General features: G+C 48.1%; 1 protein-coding gene across 2 annotated transcripts in view; it reads left to right on the top strand.

The window, feature by feature from the left end:
• The window catches only part of RASGEF1C (RasGEF domain family member 1C), a 32,650-nt gene extending 16,825 nt beyond the window's left edge, over positions 1–15,825 (top strand). For both annotated transcript variants that reach the window (XM_060092670.1, XM_060092671.1), the window contains 7 exons: positions 399–501; positions 1,010–1,089; positions 1,172–1,267; positions 6,285–6,380; positions 8,412–8,535; positions 15,237–15,309; positions 15,801–15,825. In XM_060092670.1, coding sequence (XP_059948653.1) covers positions 399–501; positions 1,010–1,089; positions 1,172–1,267; positions 6,285–6,380; positions 8,412–8,535; positions 15,237–15,309; positions 15,801–15,825 — 597 coding nt within the window. The remainder of the gene's footprint in view (positions 1–398; positions 502–1,009; positions 1,090–1,171; positions 1,268–6,284; positions 6,381–8,411; positions 8,536–15,236; positions 15,310–15,800) is intronic.
• Positions 15,826–21,419: the final 5,594 nt, after the last annotated feature.

Here is a 21,419-nt window from a genome sequence, read left to right as displayed (position 1 = left end):
CCCGCACCCCATGTGAAGTGAAGAAGTTTGGTACTGGGAAGAGAGGTGAGGGAGCCATGTTTTCTGCTTCTAGGTGTAGGGGTGCTGGAGCGAGGCCTGAGAGTGCAGGAGGACACGAGGGGCCCCCAGCACCTCCCACACTGCAGGTGGCTCCTGTGTGTCAACAGGTGTCCCACCAGCCCCCATCCGGCCCTCCGTGGCAATGGGCTCTGTGCTAACTCCACCCGGGGTGCACCGAGAGCCTCAGCCCCTGGGCTACAAATTGCTTAGGCCTCAAGCAACTCAGCCGTGAAATGGGCTTAAAGAAGGTTAATGAGGGACAGGACAGGTAAGCAGGATATGTGGTCAGGGCAGGGTGGGGACACCTCATCACTGAGGCTCATATGCCCTGTCCCCAGCCGTCCAAGAAGAAACGGAGGGCCCAGATGATTGAGTTCTTCATCGACGTAGCCCGTGAGTGCTTCAACATCGGCAACTTCAACTCCCTGATGGCCATCATCTGTGAGTGGGCCGGCCAGGCCTGGAGCCTGCAAGTGCTCCCAGAGAGGGTGGAACGGGTACACATGGCAGGTGGGGTGCAGGCCACCTGGGCAGGGGGTGGGTGCAGGCTGGGCCCGTGTTCCCCCACCCCACCCCAAAGGTCTTGGAGGGGTGCCCCTTTTGAGGCAAGCCCAGCCCTTTCAGGGTGCTTGATGAGAGCTGGGCAGTGTGTCCCCAGAACCAGGGAAAGCAGGGGCCCAAAGCAGGCCCCTGGTCACAGTATAGGGCCAGTGTGGGACAGGGACTGGGACAGGGACCCTGCACATACAGAAGCCAGGCTTACCTGTACACAGTGTCCATTAGCACCCACCCACCCTCCATCTGGCAGGCTGAGGCTCCACAAACATCAGCCCCAGTCAGGGTGCAGCCTGAGGGGCTAGGCCAGCTGGGGGCCTCACAGAGGGACTGTGCAGCTCAGAACGGCCCTCCCTGCCTGGCCCTGCCCCCAGCTCAGCCTTCCCTCTTTCAGCTGGCATGAACATGAGTCCTGTCTCAAGGCTGAAGAAGACCTGGGCCAAAGTGAAGACAGCCAAGTTTTTCATCCTCGAGGTAAGCAAGGCTGCTGGGCTGCTGGGTGCCACCAGCCATCCCCAGGACACAGTTGCCCAGATGCGTCTCTATCTCCTTCCAGCACCAGATGGACCCAACAGGGAATTTCTGCAACTATAGAACAGCTCTGCGCGGGGCAGCCCACCGCTCCCTGACCGCCCACAGCAGCCGGGAGAAGGTAGGTCAGAGGCTTGCCCAGGCCCCAGAGCTCCTCCCCGCTCCAGACCACCTAGGCCCAGGCGGGACGGTGACTTGAAGGTCACCTGGTCCAATCCCCTGCCCTTCTACAGCATCTGTAATAGAGAGTCATGTCACCTTGCTCGCAGGTCTCCAGTATAGGGAGCTCACCACCTCCCCAAACAGATCAACCCACCCCCAAGCAGCTCTAACTGGTAGCAAGTGCTGCCTTGTGGGGTTGTGTCAGCCACCTGGGGCTGTCCTCTCCAGAGGGCCACACAGAGTAAGGCCATTCCCTCTTCCAGCCACCAGTCCTTCTGAGCCCCAGGCCTTGCCTCCCTCTCTCCTCCTGTGTCAGCAGCCCCAGGCCTGCCCTGCCATGCTGCGGTCTCCAGTTCCCTCCCCTCTTGGGTCCCTTTGTTCTCTGAACAGCTCCATTTGTCAGGGTCCCTCTGTTTCAGATCAAATTGTGGTTCCAAGTACATAGGGTCTTATGCCTCAGATCACATTTTTGTTTTTGGAAATGACTAAACCAAAATTCTGTGGCTTCTTGCCACAGAATTGCATTTTCACAGATCTCGTTCTTATACATTTGCACTTGGAGGACATTTGGTCGTCCTGATCAATTTTGTTTCTCCTCCAAATTCTCCTAGTGGCCTCTGATACAAGAAACCATCCCAGGCCCTGGGATTGCCATGATCCGCTGGCTTAAAACCTCTCACCAGCTTGATGATTAGAGTCGTTCATCTCCATGGGGAGAAAACAGCAAGACTTGCTGTGCCTTTTCAGTCTGGTCTCCTGCAGGAACATTGGTGGAATCAGGGCCCCATCATAGTTTGTGGAAGTTGCTTCCAGCTTGAGGGATAATAGAACCAGTTGCTGTTCTGGAAATTTGAAGTGACTCTGTGATTGTATTGGATGCATATGTGGTCAGGTTTGGGGAGCAGGCCGAGATATGCACGCTCGTGTAACCCACCAGGCCTTCCCAGCCTCCTCCCCGCAGAGCACAGATTGTGCGCAGACCCAGGCCACACTTGTTGGCCATGTCCTGTCCAGCTGGCCCTTCCTGTTCAGGCTGTCAGCACTTCAGCAATGCTGGGTCCCGGGGAGCCTGGTGCAGGGGTGCAGCACTCAGCAAGGCATGTCCTCAACAAGGCATGTCCCAGGGCAGGTGAGCCTGTCCCCCGGGAGCCAGGAAGCTGGAAAACCAGAGCAACAAGGACACCTTCACTTCACTGAGCACCCACCGCACGAGAGCCACTTGACCACCATCTCCCAATTAATTCTGACAACTATTCCATGGGGTAGACTTCAGCATTGCCACTTTCTGCATTAGAAGACTGATTCTCAGAGAGGAGCCCTCACTAGCCAAGTCACTCAGCAAGTAGGCGGCAGAGCCAGGGATCAGCCTCTGAGTCTCCCAGAGTCTCTTCTACCTTCCGTCCTCGGGACACAGGTACCATGTGGCAGTCCCAGGGGTACTGGCTTATGGCCCAGGAGTTGGACTGTGGGTGGGGGTGCCTAGAGGAGGCTGCGGCCTTTGGACTGAGGTGTCAGTCACGGCACTGCTGCTCCGCACTGTTTTCCTTCTACCCTGAGAGCAGAGTGAACAGACTGGGACTTTGTGCTCCTGCTCTCTGCACCCTTTCTAGCTCTGGGGTGCTGGGACGCTGTGCATTTAGGTCTGGGGCTATAGGTGGGAGACCGACAGAGCTGTGCACTTAGTTTCACTGCATTCTCCTCTAACTTCCAGGGAGTTATGGACCATGGGCTGGACCCACAGAAGTTCCTTTATGAATGGAGGGAAGGCTGGAGGACGGATGGACGGATGGATGGAAGGGTGCAAGGAAGGGAGGAAGGAAAGATAGAAGAATGGAAGGCTGGAGGGTGGGAGGAAGAAAAGAGGGAGGGAGGGTGGGAGGGAAGGAAAGAGGGAGGAAATGAAGTAGGGAAGGAGGGAAAGAAGCTTGGAGATGCTCTCGCAGTCCCCCAGTGCCCCCAGCTGAAACTTTGAGGCCAGGAGGTCACTTTGTGTTTTCTTCCTGCCTATGGCTGGCTCCTGTCTGCCCCTCCCTCTCCCCTAGTCTCTGTGACAAAGCAGCCTTCACACAGGCTTCTCTGGGTGCCCTCCAGGTTGAGCTGGGTTCTGATGGAAATGCTCAGGTCCAGAAAACAAGGGCCCAGGTTTACAGTCATGTGGACAGACAGAAGTGGTGAAAAATTCTCACACGTGGGAAATGCTGCCACCCAGAGGACCACTTCAATGGCCCTGCCACCAGGAAACCTGCACCAGGCCCATGAGGAGCCGTCTCTGTCCCCAGAGTCCCATGGCCCTTAATCCCCACCCCTGCCCATCTCAGTGGGTCTCCCCATTCCAACTCAATTCAGCCATCATGCCCAAGAACTGGACCAGGGACTCAGCACCAGTGTGGGTGGTGGGAGATGGATGGAGACCACCCTCCGTCTTGGCCTAGTGAGGAAGAAGACAGGACAGGGCTCTGGAGCAGAATCCTAGTCCTGCATCCACTACTTACTGTTGTGTGAGCTTCTATGAGTTACTTAACCTGTCTGAGTCTCAGCTTCCTCATCGGTGAGGTGGGGGTCATAAAAGCTCTATTTCACAGGACAGTGAGGAGGATGAAACATGATCTCATGTGTATATACCTCAGCACAGTGAAGCACTCAGGCCCACCACCGATGCCCTGCTGACAAGGGCCTAAGTGGAGACTCTTTGAGAGCACAGAAAGGGACTAAAGCCAGCGTGGGGGAAGCCAAGATGAGGCTTCCTTGTTCTGTAGGTTGTTCCCTTGACTGTCTCCCACTATACTGGGATCAGGAATGAATGTGTGTGACACACTCTCACTGTCCCCCAAGCCCCGGCACCTAGCACAGAGAAGACATGAGCAAATGTTTGTGGAAGTGACATAAATCTAAGGTCACCAGTTCATCCCAGTTTGCCTAGGACTGCCCCAAGTCCTGCATCCCAGGAAACCCCTCAGTTGTGGACAAACCCTGCTAAACCTGGCTCTGGTCCTGGCCCTGGTGATCACTAGCTGGATGACCTGTGTCAGGCCCTGCCACTCTATGGACCTTGGTTTCCCCATCTTCCCTGCCCAGCTGAGCCATCCATGCTTCTATGCTGTGCCGAGTGGTCAGTGCCCAGGTGCTCGCATCAAAGCCCTTGTCAGCTTGGATGGGGAATGACCTAGGCAGTCCCTGTGCCAGAAGTGTCTGTCAGGGCCTGGTGCCCGGTCCTACGGGTGATGGGCTGGAAGCCGGCCCTAGCTGGCCTGGCCACATGTGCCCAGCTCTGGAGCCTAAGGGCAGAGCAGATGTGTTAGTTTCCTGGGCTGACATAACAAAGCACATAAACTAGGTAGCTTAGAACAGCAGGAATGTATTCTCTTACAGTTCTGGAGGCCAGAGGCCAAAATCAAGGTTGAAAGGGCCATGCTCCCTCCAAAGGCTCTAGGGGAGGATTCTTCTTTGCCTCTTCCAGCTTCTGATGGCCATAGGCACTCCTTGGCTAGTGGCCACATCACTCCCATCTCTGTCTCTGTTGTCACATGACTACCTTCCCAGTGTGTGTCCAAATTTCCCTCTTTTTATAAAAATACCAGCCCACCTAATCCATGTGACCTCATCTCCATTTGATTCCATCCATAGCAAAGACCCTATCTCCAAATAAGTTCCCATTCATAGGCACTGGGGGGTTTAGGACATGAACAAAACTTTTTTTTTCTTTCTATTTTGGGCTGCATTGGGTCTTCGTTGCTGCGCACGGGCTTCCTCTAGTTGTGGCGAGTGGGGGCTACTCTTCACTGTGGTGTGCAGGCTTCTCTTGTGGTGGAGCACGGGCTCTAGGCCCGTAGGCTTCAGTAGTTGTAGCAGTTGGCTTCAGTAGGCTTCAGCAGTTGTGTCTTGCAGGCTCTAGAGCACAGGCTCACTAGTTGTGGCGCACGGGCTTTGTTGCTCCGCATCATGTGGGATCTTCCCGGACCGGGGATCGAACCTGTGTCCCCTGCATTGGCAGGAGGATTCTTAACCACTGCACCACCAGGGAAGTCCTTGAACATAACTTTTTGAGGGACACAGTTCAACCCACAACACAAGGTAGACCCAGCTGGTTCCCCAAGAGTAGTCTGAGCTGTTACCAGTTGGACTCCTTTCTCTAGGGGTTAGCAGGTATGGAACAAGGAGGGAGAAACAAGACATCTGACAGTGAAACACAGACACCCCATCCTTCTCAGGCTGAGCGCATAAGCCCGTCCCTTCAGGAACCAGAGTTAGGGATGCTTTCAGCCTTACCATAGTGCAGCAGGATCAGATCTTTAACATCAAGAAAGACATAGAATGGCAAATTGTTAAATGTATATTTTTAAAAGAGGCCACAGAATTTCAAAGCAGATAATTCACATTCCATTAGCATATTTTTTGATTCATAAAACCAAAACTTTAAAAAAAATTTTTTTTCTATTTCAGTATATTTATTCTTTTCTAAAATTTTTATTTTATATTTAACAGTGTGCTCGGCACACTCCATTCCTCCTAGGGCACATGACTCAGGAGACCTAAGCCTGTGGACCCCTAGACTGTGGGGAGAAGCTCCCACTGGCCTTTCCCAACAGACGATGGGAGAAATGTTCAAAGGCCACTGAAACTATGCATCTTTCACCCAGCCCCAACAGGAGGGGGAATGGCATTGTATACAGTAGGAGCTCAATCAGCACTGCACTGGGGTCTGGTGGGACCTGGGAAGAAATGGTCTGGCCCCAGTTTGTGCCTCCTTTCTTTGTGGTTTCCACATTGCTCCCCATGGTACGTACTAAGTAGCCTATGGCCCATGAAGCCCTGAGGCTGGCCAGCCTTGCCCAGGTGGGAAGTCTCTCCTGCCTTCTGCATCCTGGTGTTGTATCTGAGGTCCCTGGGGCAGGTGGCTGCTGGCAAGGCTGCCTCTCTCCGCTGCAGCCACGGTGGGGAGGCCCACTGAGGGCTGACCTGCACCCTCTCCCTTCCAGATCGTCATCCCTTTCTTCAGCCTGCTCATCAAAGACATCTACTTCCTGAACGAAGGCTGTGCCAACCGCCTCCCCAATGGACACGTCAATTTTGAGGTAGGGTCCAGGGGCCTTGGAGGGCCTGCCACCTGGTTAAGCAGGCTGATAAAAGCTCCCAGAGCAGGAGTTCTGGCCCTGAATGGTTGCATTAAAGGAGGACTCCGAGGCAGAGTGCAGCAGTTCGCAGCCAACATCAGAGTGGGATGATTGGGATCTCCCCACATCTTCCATAGGAAGAGACTGAGGCTCATGAAGGCATTGACCCCCACTCTGTGCAGGCCTCGTGTCTAGCACAGGTGAAGTAACATCATTTTCAGTCCTTAAGGAGCACCAGGCTGGCGAGAAAGACAGACCAGCAGACCCACCGTGACAACTGACGTGGTGCTGTGACAGGAGCTGCACAGGGGCACAGTTCACGGTCAGGAGAGGCCTCCCAAAGGAGGAGCCCTTAGCAACAGGAGGAAGTGTCAGGCAGAGTGGGAAGGAGAGAAAGACTTCCTCTCCCTCTGCAGACACTCATCACTCTCAGCTCAAATGCTCCCTCCTCCAGGAAGTTCCCCTTGACCTCACAGGAGGAGAGAGGCCCCTTCTACAGTGGGCTATTAGCCCTCAGTCACAGCACCCAAGTCCCCAAGCTCTTTAGAAGCAAGGCCAGGCTGATCCACTCCATGTCTCGACCCCACATACAGGCTTACCCAGCATGTACGTCTCGAAGTGGCTGGTGAGCTAGGCATGGGGAGGGGGAGGAATGGGGCCTAGGAGCCTCAAGGGCACAGGACAGTGACAGCAGATGGTCACTGAGTCAGACAGAGCCTGCCATGAGCAGTGGTACCCCCCAATCCACAGGAAAGAAGGGGCTCTTCTCCTGCGAGAGGGCCAGCCCTCCCCTAGTGCTTGCCCCACTCAGCCTCCAACTCCAAGGGGCAGGAGTCCTGGGCCAGCCCCTCGCTCAGTCCAAGCCTCAGTCTCTCCCTCTGTGAAACAGGGCTGCCACCATGACCACACAGAGTGGCTAGGAGGAGTGGACATGCCGCATGGCCCGCCAAAGGCTCTGCACGTGTCTCCTGCTGACAGGGCCCACAGAGAATGCCTGGGCCCTTTGGCCTGGAGCTGCCTCTGCTGTGGGGCCTCACATGGACACCCCAGCAGACCGTCACATGCTGCCCACAGGCCTGGTTACCCCTAGGGGCCGGCATAGCTGGAGGAAGTCCAGTCCAGCAGGATGCCTGGGCTCTGCATCCCAGGGGGCAGTCCAGGCTGGAGGCGACATGGAAGAGGCTGGGCTTGGGAGAGACTGGAGGGGCCAAGGGGGCCTGGGAGCTCACTCTCCAGGTGATATCAATGCACACTCTGTCTCTTGCCTTTCTTGAATTGGTCCTCAGAATCAAGGCCTGGGCGGAAGGATGGGCGGGGGAGCAGTGAGAGGCAAGAAGGCAGGGTACTCATGTGTCCCCAGATCCCGGGGCATGGGCAGGGGGGACTGGGGGCAGACACCAAGGCTGATCAAGGAATGCCACAGAGTGGAGTTCTCACCCAGTCACAGCTTTGTATTTAAAATCCTGCTTTAAGTTAGCAGTTTTTTAAATCTTAAATAAACGTACTTAAATTTTACTCAATTAAAATTCTACTTAAATGAATTAAATTTTACTTAAATACATTTATTTAAATGTAGTTGTCTCATTCTCTATGTAAACTAACTTGCTGTAAGTAGGGATATATCGCTTGCCATTAGTTGAGATAATCACAAAGATAAACAGAACAAAACTAAAGTAATAGTCACCTCTAGCTAAATGCACTGCCTGCTGATGACATAGCCCAAGGCTGCTCTCTCTCCATGACAAGGGGGACAGGTGAATCCTAGGTGCTGGGCATAGCAAATTCTTCAGAGAAAATGAAGAGATGTGACAAACGTCCAGATTTCCTGATGGGTAATTCCGTCATTTTTCTGCCCCATGTCCCACCTTGCCCACCCTAGAGGCAGGCCTCACTGGGGATGACGAGAAACACTGGGCCAGGGCCGGCCCCACTGTCACAGGTGACCTCCAGGCACTCAGGGTGCATCGTTTTGTGTCTCTGTGTCCCTGGCAGAAATTTCTGGAGCTGGCCAAGCAAGTAGGAGAGTTCATCACATGGAAACAAGTGGAGTGTCCCTTTGAGCAAGACCCCAGCATCACCCACTACCTGCACACTGCTCCCGTCTTCAGCGAGGATGGTAAGGTGGCCCCATGGCCTCCCTGACCCCCAGCCACAGAACTCGTGGGTGGTCTCTTGGTCACATCACCATTCAGGGCCCCTGCTCTGAGCAGGGGTGCACCACGCCCATGTGTGCTAGGTCTGCGAGGAAGCAGGGAAGTCTGCATCCCCCACTGAAGAGTTGCTACCCCTAGAGCACAGGACAGGGCCCGAAGAGCTGCAGGTTGGGCCCCCAAGGCCAGGCTTCCCCCAGGCACAGTTTAGATGTCATTGGACATTGTAAATCTGAACAATGTCTGACCCTAATTTCCTCATCAGGAAAGTGGGCATGATGATAAAAACAGCCCTTCCAGGGCTCATGTGGGGGTGGCAAAGCACTAGGCTGACCGTGGGTCTTTCCACAACTGGTGTGTGCATGCGCATGTTTGCGTGTGTGAGTGTGTACCTGTGTATGTGTGTGTGTTCATGTGTAATACACACCAGCATGAAATGAGGCATCCTTTCTCCAGAGCACTGTTGATGTCTGTCCCCTTAAATAGTCAGTATTTCCATCCGATCATTTGTCAGACACAACAGATTTGCTTATGAAGTTGCTAAATGAGCATACTCCTGGAGCTCCCTCCTCCAGAAGAGAAAGTGCTGGAGAAGCAAACAGTCATCTGGCTGAGTTGATGGGCCCTGTGGGAAGCAGAGTGGCCCCATGGTTAGGTGCTCGCTGGACGCAGGATGCCCTGGTACCACCCTGGGAGAACCCTGCTCAGCACACAGGAGGCCCGTCTCCTTGTCATGGCAGGCATTTTACACAGGGACCCATACCCGTGCTCAGGAAAACATATTCTGCCAAAAATAAAAAATTAGGGGGAAGGACTTTTTAATGACTTGCTTCTGAATCGTTAATACTTTCAATTTTGCCATTTTATTTTTTATATTTTGGAGCCAGTAATTTTGGGGGGTCTCATCCATATCTGGAGTCTCCCCTACCCCACATACATGAGAAGCTCAGCAGCCTGATGGATAAACCAGCCTGGCTGCTCCCACCGCAGAAGCTGTGTTACCGTGGGCAGCCTTCTCACCCTCTCTAAGCCTCACCTACTGCATCTATAAAGGGTAGGTAATGAGGTAATGAGAGAAACTACTTCCCAGGGCCATGGTGAGAATTAACTGATGTGACACAAGCAAAGCCCACAGGACTGCACTCAATCAATACTAGTTGTAGTAGTTTCTTATTGGTGCTGTGGCAAATCACCACAAATTTAGTGCCTCAGAACAACATAAATTTATCCTCTTATGATTACAGAAGTTAGCAAGTCTGAAATCAGTTCCACTGGGCTAAAATAGAGGTGTTGGCAGAGCTGGTTATTTCTGGAGGCTCTGGTGGGAGAATCCATTTCCTGGCCTTTTATGACTTCTAATGGCTGCCTGAATTCCTTGGCTTGTGGTCCCTTCTCCCATCTTCAGGGTACATTACTCCAGCCTCTGCTTCCACCATCATATTGCCTTCTTAGTCGTCTTCCCCTTTCTCTCTTATAAGGACACCTGTGATGGCATTTAGGGCCCACCCAGATAATCTCCTCATCTCCAGACCCTTAACTAAATCACATCTGCAAAGTCCCAAAAGGTCATATTCAGGGGATTAGGACCTAAATATCTCTGGGACCCATTATTCAACCTACTACACTAGTTATTATGATGACTGTTGTCATTACCCAGCGGAACTTGGGCAATAAATTGTGTCAAAGGCACATTAGGAGAGAGGTGGGGAGAGTCTAGAGGCAGGAAGGGCAGAGGTGGGGTGGGGGCATTTCATTCACTCCTTCAGTCAACAATACTTCTAGAGAGTCTGCTGTGTGCCAGTCAGACAGACAGCTATGAACTTGCAAATAAAATCCCTGCCCTTCTGGAATACCCTTAGAGAGAAGCACCTTCCTTTTTGACCTTCTCTTCTTCCTATCCTTCCCTCTACCCACCCCCCCAAAAGAGCTGATAAATTCAAGAGAAGGGACCTAAGATGTATTGGGCCCCAACTAGGATGGTAAAAGCCTCTGACAAAAGCCTGGCCCTGACCTCGGCTCCACCAGACCTCCCCTGACAGGGCATGCTGGCAATCCAGTCAGTCTCAGGCTCCCTGAAGCAAGTGAAAATATAGAAAATCTCAGCAGAGAAACAGGAGATATAAGGAAGAACCAAATGGAAATTTTAGAACTGAAAAGTGCAATAACTAAAATAAAAAACTGAATGGATGGGTTCAACAGCATAATGGAGAGGACAGAGGAAAGAATCAGTGAGCTGGAAGATAAAACAATAGAACTTTTACAATCTGAACAACAGAGAAAAATAGAGACTGTACCAGAGCCCCAGGGACCAGTGGGACTATAACAAAACATCTAACACCCATGTCATCCGAGTCTGGGAAGAAGAGGACAAATTGGGTATGGTTGAAAAGTACTTGAAGAAGTAATGCCTGGAAATTTCCCAAATGTGGAAAAGACATAAACCTACAGATTCAAGGAGTTGAGTGAATCCCAAACAGGATAAACCCAAAGAAACCCATACCAAGACTCATCATAGTCAAACTTCTGGCAACTAAAGAAAAAGAAACAAATCTTGAAAGCACTGAGAGAGAAATGATACTTTACCTATAGGAGAAAAACAATTCAAATGACATCAGGTTCCCCATCAGAAACCATAGCCAGAGGCAGTGACACATTTTTCAAGTGCTGAAAGAAAACAACTGCCAACCCATGATTCTATATCCAGTGAAAATATCCTTTAGGAATTTACTGTAGATAAGTCAAAATGGAATTCTAAAAACTGTTCAGGTAACCCACAGAAAGAGAAGAAAAACAAAACACAGACCAAATAGAAAATAATAAATAAATAGGCAGACTTAAGCTCTAACATATCAATACTTATATTGAATGTAAGTGGTCCAAATACACCAAGTAAAAGACAGAGACTGGCAGAGTAAATTAAAAATGTGACCTAACTATATGCTGCCTACATGAAACTCATTTCAAATATAATGATGTAGACAGGTTAAAAAGTAAAAGGATGGGGACACATTAATCAAAAGAAAGCAGAAATGGCAATAATAATATCAGATAAAGTATACTTCAGAGGAAAGAAAATTTCCAGAGTCAGAGAGGGACATTATGTAATGACAAAATTGTCAGTCTCCCAAGATGATATAGCAATACTAAATGTGTATCTACCAAACAAAAGAGTTGCAATATTTGTGAAGCAAAACCCAATAGAACTGAAAGGAGAAATAAATAGATCCACAATTATAGTTTGGAGATTTCAACACCCTCTCTTAACAATTAATATAACAACTAGACAGAAAATCAGCAAAGACATAGCAGAACTCACCAATACCATCAAACAATAGGATCTAATAGACATTTATAGAACACTCCATACAACTACAGCAGAATACACATTTTTTCCATTTGCCCACGAACATATACCAAGATAGACTGTATCCTAAGTGCAACAAATTAAAGTAATTGAAACCATACAGCGTGTGTTCACAGCATGTGATCACAATGGAATCAAGCTAGAAATCAATAACATAACAGGAAAATCTCCAATCACTTATAATCTAAACAACACAATTCTAAATAATCCATGAGTTAAGAAGTCTCAAGGAAATTTTTTTAAAAATTGAACTAAATGAAAATGCTATCAAAATTTGCAGGGTGTAGCTAAAGCAGGGCTGAGAGGGAATTTTACAGCATGTAATGCATATATTAGAAAAAAAGGAAACACCTCAAATCAATCATCTAAGTTCCCACCCCCAGAACCTAGAAAAAGAGGAGTGAAATAAACCAAAAGTCAGCAGAAGGAAGGAAATAAGAGCACAAGAGAGCAGAAATCAATGAAACAGAAAACAGAACAATTTTTAAAAGTTAATTGAAGAGCCGGTTCTTTGAAAAGCACAATAAAATTTCCATCCTCTAGCAAAGAACTTCTTGACAAAGAAGAAGAGAGAGAAGACAGAAACTACTAGTATCGGGAATGAAACAGGGTATCACTACAGACTCTGCCAACATCAAAAGACTTGTAAGAAAATACTATGAACAACTCTATGCATGTAAATTTAACAATTTAGATGAAATGGACCAATTCTTCAAAAAACACGAACTGCCACAACTCAACATAAAATAGATAATTTGAGTAGCCCTATAGCTATTAGGGAAATTGAATTTTTCATTTAAAAACATCCCAAAATGAAATGTCTGAGCCCAGATAGTTACACTAGAGAATTCTACCAAATATTTAATGAAGTAGCACCAACTTTGCACAATCTCCTTCAGAAAAAAAGAAGAGGAGGGAACTTCCCAGTTTATTTTATGAAGCTAGTATTATCATGATATCAAAACTGGACAAAGACAGTACAGATAATACACCCTACCCAGATAATCCCTCATGAATATAGATGCAAAAAATCCTTAAGAAAATATTAGCAAGTATAATTCAGCAAAATATAAAGATAATCATATATCATGACCGAGTGGCCTTATTCCAGAAATGCAAGGCTATTCAATACTTGAAAATCAGCCAATATAATCCACCATATTAACAGGCCAAAGAACAAAAAAAAACTAGATTGTGTCAATCAGTGGAGAAAAAGCATTTGACAAATTTCAACACCCGTGCATGGTAAAAACTCTCAGAAAAATAAGAATAGAAGGGAATTTACCAACTTGATAAATTACATCTACAAAAACCCTTCAGCTAACATCATATTTAATGGTGAAAGATGGAATGCTTTCCCACTAAGATTGGTAACAACTCAAGGATGTCTACTCTCACAACTCTTATTCAACATTGGTGGAAGACCTAGCCAGTGCAATAAGGCAAGAAAAGGAATAAAAGGCATACATATCAGAAAGGAATTAACACTGCCCCTATCTGCAGAAGATGTAAAAAATCCCAAGGGATCCATAAAAACTCCTAGAACAAAATGAGTTCAGCAAGCATCACAGAATACAAAATAAACAAGCAAAAATCATTTTATTTCCATGTACTCACAATGAATATGAGTTCACTGAAATTAAGTATACAATACCATTTACAATCAATCAAAAAAGAAATGCTTAGGTATAAATCTAACACAAGATGTATAGAATTTGTATGCTAAAAACTACACAATGCTGATGAAAGAAATCAAAGAAGATCTAAATAAATGGAGAGACATGACATTCATAAATTGGAAGACTCTAACACAGCAAAGATATCAGTTCTCCTTTCCAAATTTCAGGACAGATTTAATGCAATTCCTATCAGAATTCCAGGAAGAGTTTTTATAGATACAGACAAGATTATTCTAAAGTTTATATAAAAATGCAAAGGAACTAAAATAGCTGAAACAATTTTGAAAAGAAGAATGAAATAGGAGGAATCACTCTACCCAATATTAAGGCCAATATAGCTTGAAGAGCTACAGTATTCAAGACAGTGTGGTGTTTGCAGACACATAGATCAATGTAACAGAATAGAGGACCCATAAAGATACCCACAGTGATTCTTTTTTTTTTTTTTTTTTTTTTTTTTTTTGTGGTACGCGGGCCTCTCACTGTTGTGGTCTCTCCCGTTGCGGAGCACAGGCTCTGGATGCGCAGGCTCAGCGGCCATGGCTCACGGGCCCAGCTGCTCCACGGCATGTGGTATCCTCCCGGACCGGGGCACGAACCCGCGTCCCCTGCATCGGCAGGTGGACTCTCAACCATTGTGCCACCAGGGAAGCCCCCCACAGTGATTCTTGACAAAGGTGCAAAAGCAATTCAGTGGAGGAAAGATAGTCATTGCAACAAATGGTGCAGGTGCATTTGGACATCCATAGGACAAAAAATGAACTTCAACCTAAGTCTCACACTTTATGCAAAAATTAACTCAAAATGGATCACAGGCTTGAATGTAAAATGTAAAACTATAAAACTTATAGAAAAAAAGAAGCAAGAGAAAATCTTCAAGATGTAGAACCAGACAAAGAGTTTCTTATAAAACTAAGTATGCAACTACTATGTGACTCAGCAATTACACTCTTGGGCATATATTTATTCCAGAGAAATGAATTTACATGTTTGCACAAAAACTCATACACCAATGTTTACAGAAGCTTAATTTGTCACAGCCAAACACTGGAAACCATACAGATGTCTTTCAGTGGGTGAATGGTTAAACAAAGTATGGTATGGAATACGATTCAGCAACAAAATGGAATGAACCACACTGATACACACTACAGCATGGATGAATCTCTAGAGAATTACAGTGTGAAAAGAGTCAATCCCAAAAGGTTACATACTGTGTGATTCCATTTATATCACATTCTTGAAATGACAAAATATAGACACAGGGAACAGATTAGTAGTGGCCAGGGGTTAAGAGAGGTGTGGGGATGGGAGGGAAGTGTGTGTGGCTATAAAAGGGTAGCATGACGGATCCTTGTGATGAAATGTTCTATATCTTGACTGTGTCGGCGCCAAAATCGTGGTGATGATCCTATCCTATAGTCTAGCAAGTGGTTACCATTGGGGGAAACTGGGTAAAAGATACACAGATATCCCTGTATTATTTCTTACAATTGCTTGTGAGTCTACAGTTACCTCCCAACAACAATTTAATTTAAAAACAAAAAGCAGGTGAGACTCTGGGTGTAGAAGAGGTTATTGTCCTGGCTCATAAATGCATAATATCACTTCATTTTCTGACTAGGTCTTTATTTGGCTTCTTATGAAAGTGAGAGTCCAGAGAACCAAACAGAAAAAGAGAGATGGAAATCTCTAAGGTGAGTCTCTGTGCCAAGACAAGTGTGGGAGGCAGGTGGAGGGAGCGGGTGGGCGCTTGGGGCCAAGACAGAGTAGAGGGACTTCATCTACACCCGGTTGTCAGCTTCCTGGGAGCCCCTCCGTGGGGAGGGGGCAGGTCAGACCAGGGTCTTAGAGGTGGGGGAGGAACTTAAGCGCTGGGGTAGGGAGAAGAGGCTGGAACCACGATCCCCCACGACTGGAGGCTGCCCCATGGGCAGTTGAGAGGTGTACCCCAGGACCTGCAACCGCAGTCCATACTCTTATGCCAGAAAGTGAGACACACACCACCTCCTGCTTGTTCGGCCTGTTAACACAGCCGAGCGGAGGTTGGAAATGATGCGCAGCAGCGGGCTCTAAGGACTGAGCCAAGAGGATTGCACATGCCCCTGTGGGGTGGGGGGCTGGATTATAACCACGGGCCGGGCCAGCAGGCTCTCACCACCCTCGCTCGGCATGTTTAAATCTGCAGGTCTTCTATTCTGGGGAAGACGTGAAAAGCACTGAGCTGGAGGAGGAGGAGGGGGAGGAGGAGGAGGAGAGGAAGCCAGCAGAAGCCTTCTGCCGCCCTGCCCCAGCCAGCCCAGTGGGAGGAGGAGGCATTGGTGCCTCGCTGCTTTGCAAACCGTGACCCTGTGGCCTGGTGCCCATCACAGTGACCACACAGCACAGGAGACCTTTCTCCACCTTTTGTGGAACCTCAGCCCTGGAAGGGCCCAGAGCCTCCAAACACAGGGGTGGCACATGCCTCAGGGACCCTGCCTTCAGGACAGTGGGGCTCACATTGTTGGTCAGTCTGTCTGTCCTCGGCGATGAGCCAAGGGGTTGGGTGACTGCAGTGTCACTCTCAGTGGGTGATTCGTGCCATGGAGACAGACACCCAGTCCGTCTCCAGATGGCCTGGGAGCCTCTGTATCTCCAGCAAGCATCACCATGACGTGAGAAAGGCCAGAGCCCACCAGTGGCCCCTGCCATTCTACTGATGGACCTGCCCCTGCCCCTTGAGATAGGCTGGTTTCTGCAGCACCCCCTTTCTGCATCCTGCTGGTATCGGGATAGCTTTCTGGTGACCACTATGATACTGGTCAGCAGGACAAATTTAAGTCACTGACTTGACAGTGTGTACAGTACATTGTAAATTTTAGAGTTGGTATAAACACATTGGTATACCCTGCGTATCCACATCCACTTCATGTCTCTCACTGTGGGCTTCTGCCAGGATGCAGGGCAGTTTCCCAGCTCAAGCCCAGGAATGCTGTGACCACAGCTTAGGAGGGGGACTTGGTGGCTGTTTCCACTCCATAAACCCCATGTCCTGCTAAAAGGAGCTGGTGTGCAGTAGATGCTAGGTAAGCTCCGGTGAATGGATACTGACAGCCTTGTGTGAGGCCAGATGCCTCTCTTGTTTGGGTAACGAGTGATGAATCCAGGGAGGACCCTCAGCCCACCATGAAGCTCCTCCCCTGGGGCTCTCACCCAGCAGCCCTTCACACACTGAGCCAAGTTTCTGGGCCAGGAAGTGGAGGGGCTGTGGAGCTGCTGAGCTCCCACCTGACAAGTGACCAGGTCACCCAGCCAAGAAGTCAGGGAGCGTGATGTACACCCCCATTCCTGGTCAGGGCCTGAGGGCAGAGTGATGTGTTGAAGGTGCACTGATGCATCCTGGCCAGCTCCTGACCATGTCAGGACTCTCAGAGTCTAGGCCCCCTTCAGCTAGGACCTGACACCGCTGTCCTGGCAGTGTGGCCTTGGGTGCCACCTGAGGGACAGGCAGAGACAGAGCAACCAGCACCCCAGGTGCCTCCCCCAACTTGAGGAATTTTGCCTGATGAACCCAGGACCTCAGCAAGGCCCCAGAAGGGCCCTGCAGCCTGACAGAGGCACGGGAATGCTGCACGTTGGGGTTGAATGGGACCTGCTCTGCACCAGACCAGCCCACCCCTTTTCATCTGAGACCCTAGAGAGGGTGAGTAGTGAAGTGGGTAGCAGAGCAGGAACTGGGCTTCAGCCAAGCCCAGGCTCCCACCCTGCCTCACACCATATCTAGCTCCTCACAGGGGTGTGGGTGGGGCCCTGGTGCCAAACCCAAGGAGTCCTGAGGCATTCCAGGACCTGACTAGAAGCACCTCCTGATCCCCTCGTCCCTACCCAACACATTCCCTTGGTGTCTGGGGCAACATTAGACAAGACCCCTACAAACATCAGCAGGGACTGTCCCTGCGTCCTGGTCACACTGAGCGCTGCCTGTCAGGAGCAGGGGCAAGTGGCACAGAAGGGGTTAGTGGCCTTGGAGACATGTGATGGCCAGTCCAGGGCTGATGCCCATGGAGCTCTGGGAGGCCTGCCCAGGGAGGAGGAGGTTATATCCTTCCCCAGCCACAGGGAGACAGGACACTCTGGAGGGGGCTCCCAGTCTACCCATGGGCCCCGACCTTCTCGGTCACCTGGCTCCAGCTCCCTGCTCCTGAGCAACTCAGTGCAGGGACCTATGAGGAAACCCCAGAATGCTGAGCTTCAGGAAGCAGCAGGTGAGGTCAGGGGGCTGAGGGCAGCTGGCCACAGTGTCCCCCCTGCCTCATGCAATCCCTCACCCAGGCCCAGGATCCCAGCTCTCTCTCCAAGGCCAGATCCCAAATTCCTCAGCTCAGCCATACCCCTCGCCGTCCTCTCCATCTCATACTGGGAGACTGCGGCAGCCTCGTCCAGGCTGTGGGGAGCATGAAGAAAGGATGTTGGAGAAGCAGTACAGGGCCCGCAGCTGAAACTCTGGAGGTTAGGTGGGAGGCAGGTCAAGCATGTCACTGCTGATAGAGGCCCACCCCCAGGCCTGAGGCTATTTCCTATTTCCTAGTTCTGTGGCCTTGCAATTGCTCTTCCCACTGCCTGGCATGCTGTTCCTGAGCTTATTGATCTAGTCGGAGCTGCAACCTCCGCTGTAAGTTCCCCCTTCTAGGCTGGGGTTCCTGACATGCAGCCCCCTCACCCACATCTGCTCCCTCTAGTCTGCAAGCCCCTCAGTGGCCCAGTGCAGAATAGGTGTCAGGTGAGGATGGTGGTGTGAGGCCTGGGCTCATCCCCAGCTGGGAGAGGGTCCAGGGAAGGAGGGAAGGACGCAGCCCATGGCCAGCCCCACAGAGATCACAGGGCCAAGAGGACTCAAGCTGAGTGTGTTTGTGTCTTGGGTTAATCCCAGGGGCCCTGCTCCCCGCCTCACTGGGCACCCACTTGGTACCAAGCCCCAGGTGCCCAGGCCAGGAGGAGGGCCTTCTCTCAGTAACTCCGCAGGTGGGGATCTTGGTGCCCTTTCTCCAGTTGGTATAAAGGGAACATATCTCAACATAATAAAGGCTATTTATGATAAAACCACAGCTAACATCATACTCAGTAGTGAAAAGTGAAAACTTTTCCTCTAAATTCAGGAACAGAAAAAGGATGTCCACTTTCACCACTTCTATTTAACGTAATATTAGAATTCCTAGCCACAGCAATCAAATAAGTAAAAGAAATAAAAGGCATCCAAATTGGAAGGAAAGTAGTAAAACTGTCACTATTTGCAGATGACATGATACTATATACAGGAAAGTCTAAAGTCTCCACCAAAAAACTATTAGAACTAATAAATGAATTCAGTAATGCTGCAAGATACAAGACTTATATACAGAAATCAATTGCTTTTCTATACACTAAAAACAAACTATCAGAAAGAGAAAGCAAGAAAACAATCCCATTTATAAGCGCACCAAAAAGAATAAAATACCTAGGAATAAACTTAACCAAGTAGGTGAAAGATCTATACTCTGAGAACTATAATATATTGATGAAGGAAATTGAAGATGTTTCAAATAAACAGAAAGATACCCCATGTTCATGGATTGGAAGAAGTAATATTGTTAAAATGTCCATACTACCCAAAGCAATCTACAGATTTAATGCAATCCCTATGAAAATACCCATGACCTTTTTCACAGAACTAGAACAAATAAGCCTAAAATTTGTATGGAACCACAAAAGAAAAAAAAAAAAGAATAGCCAAAGCAATCTTGAGAAAAAAAGAACAAAGCTGGAGGTATGAGGCTCCTTGACTTCAGACTATATTCCAAAGCTACAGTAGTCAAAATAGTATGTTACTGGCACAAAAACAGACACATAGATCAATGGAACAGAATAGAGAAATTTAATCTATGACAAAGGAAGCAAAAATATACAATAAGGAAAAGAATCTCTTCAATAAGTGGTTCTGGGAAAATCAACAAATCAACAAAAACTTAAAAGTTTTTGTACAGCATAGGTAACCATCAACAAAACAAAAAGACAACCTACTGAATGGGAGAAAATATCTGTAAATGGTATGTCTGATAAGGGGTTAAAATATCCAAAATATATAAAGAGTTCATACAACTCAACATCATATCAAAAAACAAACAACCTGATTGCAAAATGGGCAGAAGATCTGAATAGACATTTCTCCAAAGAAGACATACAGATGACCAACAGGCACATGAAAAGATGCTTGACATCGCTAGTCATCAGAGAAATGCAAATCAAAACCGCAATGAGATATTACCTCATACCTGTAAAAATGGCTATCATCAAAAAGACAACAAATAATAAATGCTGGCAAGGATGTGGAGAAAAGGGAACCCAAGCACACAGTTGGTGGAAATGTAAATTTGTATAGCCACTGCAGAAGACAGTATGGAGGTTCCTCAAAAAACTAAAAATAGAGCTACCATATGATCCAACAATTCCACTCCTGGGTATACTTTGAAAGAAAATGAAAACAGAAATTCAAAAAGATAAATGCACCCCAATATTGCAGAATTATTCACAGTAGTCAAGGTATGGAAGCAACCTAAGTGTCCATCAACAGATGAATAGATAAAGGAGATGTGGTATATACATACAAGGAAGATGTGGTATATACATACAAGGAATACTACTCAGCCATAAAAAGGAATGGAAATTTGCCACTTGCAACAACATAGATGGACCTGGAGGGTATTATGGTTAGTGAAATAAGTCAGACAGAGAAGACAAATACTGTATGTTTTCACTTATTATGTGGAATCAAAAAATAAAATGAATGAATATAACAAAACAGAAACAGACTAACAGATACAGAGAACAAACTAGTGGTTACCAATGGGAAGAGGAGTGAGGGGAGGGTCAAGATAAGAGAAGGGGACTAAGAGATGCAAACTACTATGTATATAATAAATAAGATACAAGGATGTAATGTACAGCACAGAGAAGATAGCTACTCTTTTATAATAACTTTAAATGCAGTATAATCTATAAAAATATTGAATCACTATGTTGTACACTTGAAACTAATATAATATTGTAAATCAACTATACTTCAATTAAGAAAAATAAATACACAAAAGAAAGAAAAACAAAACTCTCTAAGAATCAGGAAAAAAACAAGTTAAAACCAAGATGAAATACCACTTCTATGCCCAAACATCAAAATTTAGGAAGGTAGGGACTTCCCCGGTGGCACAGTGTTAAGAATCCAGCAGCCAATGCAGGGGACACGGGTTTGAGCCCTGGTCCAGGAAGATCCCACATGCTGCAGAGAAACTAAGCCCACGAGCCACAACTACTGAGTCCACATGCCACAACTACTGAAGCCCATGTGCCTAGAGCCCGTGCTCCACAACAAGAGAAGCCACCACAATGAGAAGCCCACACATCTCAACAAAGAGTAGCCCCCGCTCGCCGCAACTAGAGAAAGCCAGCGCGCAACAGTGAAGACCCAACGCAGCCAAAAAAAAAAAGTTAGGAAGGTAGATAATATCAAATATTGATGAGAATGTGAGGGGATGAGGCCTCTCATTTGTTTGCTGATGAGGGCGTTTATGTGTGCTGGCCATGCTGGCAAATGTTTTAGCAGTATTTTGAATAATTGTGTGCATATTTCCTATAAACCAGTGATCCCACTCCTTGGTATAATTCTCCTCGCTCCCTAAAATGATTGCTCAGGGATGTAGAAGATAAATCAATCAGATTCCAGACAAGAGAAATTAAAATCATGCTAAATGGGAGTATTTAATACAGGGACCTTAATATAAAAACTTAAATGGATTCT

Source organism: Mesoplodon densirostris, chromosome 3, assembly GCF_025265405.1.
Source record: "Mesoplodon densirostris isolate mMesDen1 chromosome 3, mMesDen1 primary haplotype, whole genome shotgun sequence".
Lineage (NCBI taxonomy): Eukaryota > Metazoa > Chordata > Mammalia > Artiodactyla > Ziphiidae > Mesoplodon > Mesoplodon densirostris.
This window is presented reverse-complemented; position numbering and strand designations above follow the sequence as displayed.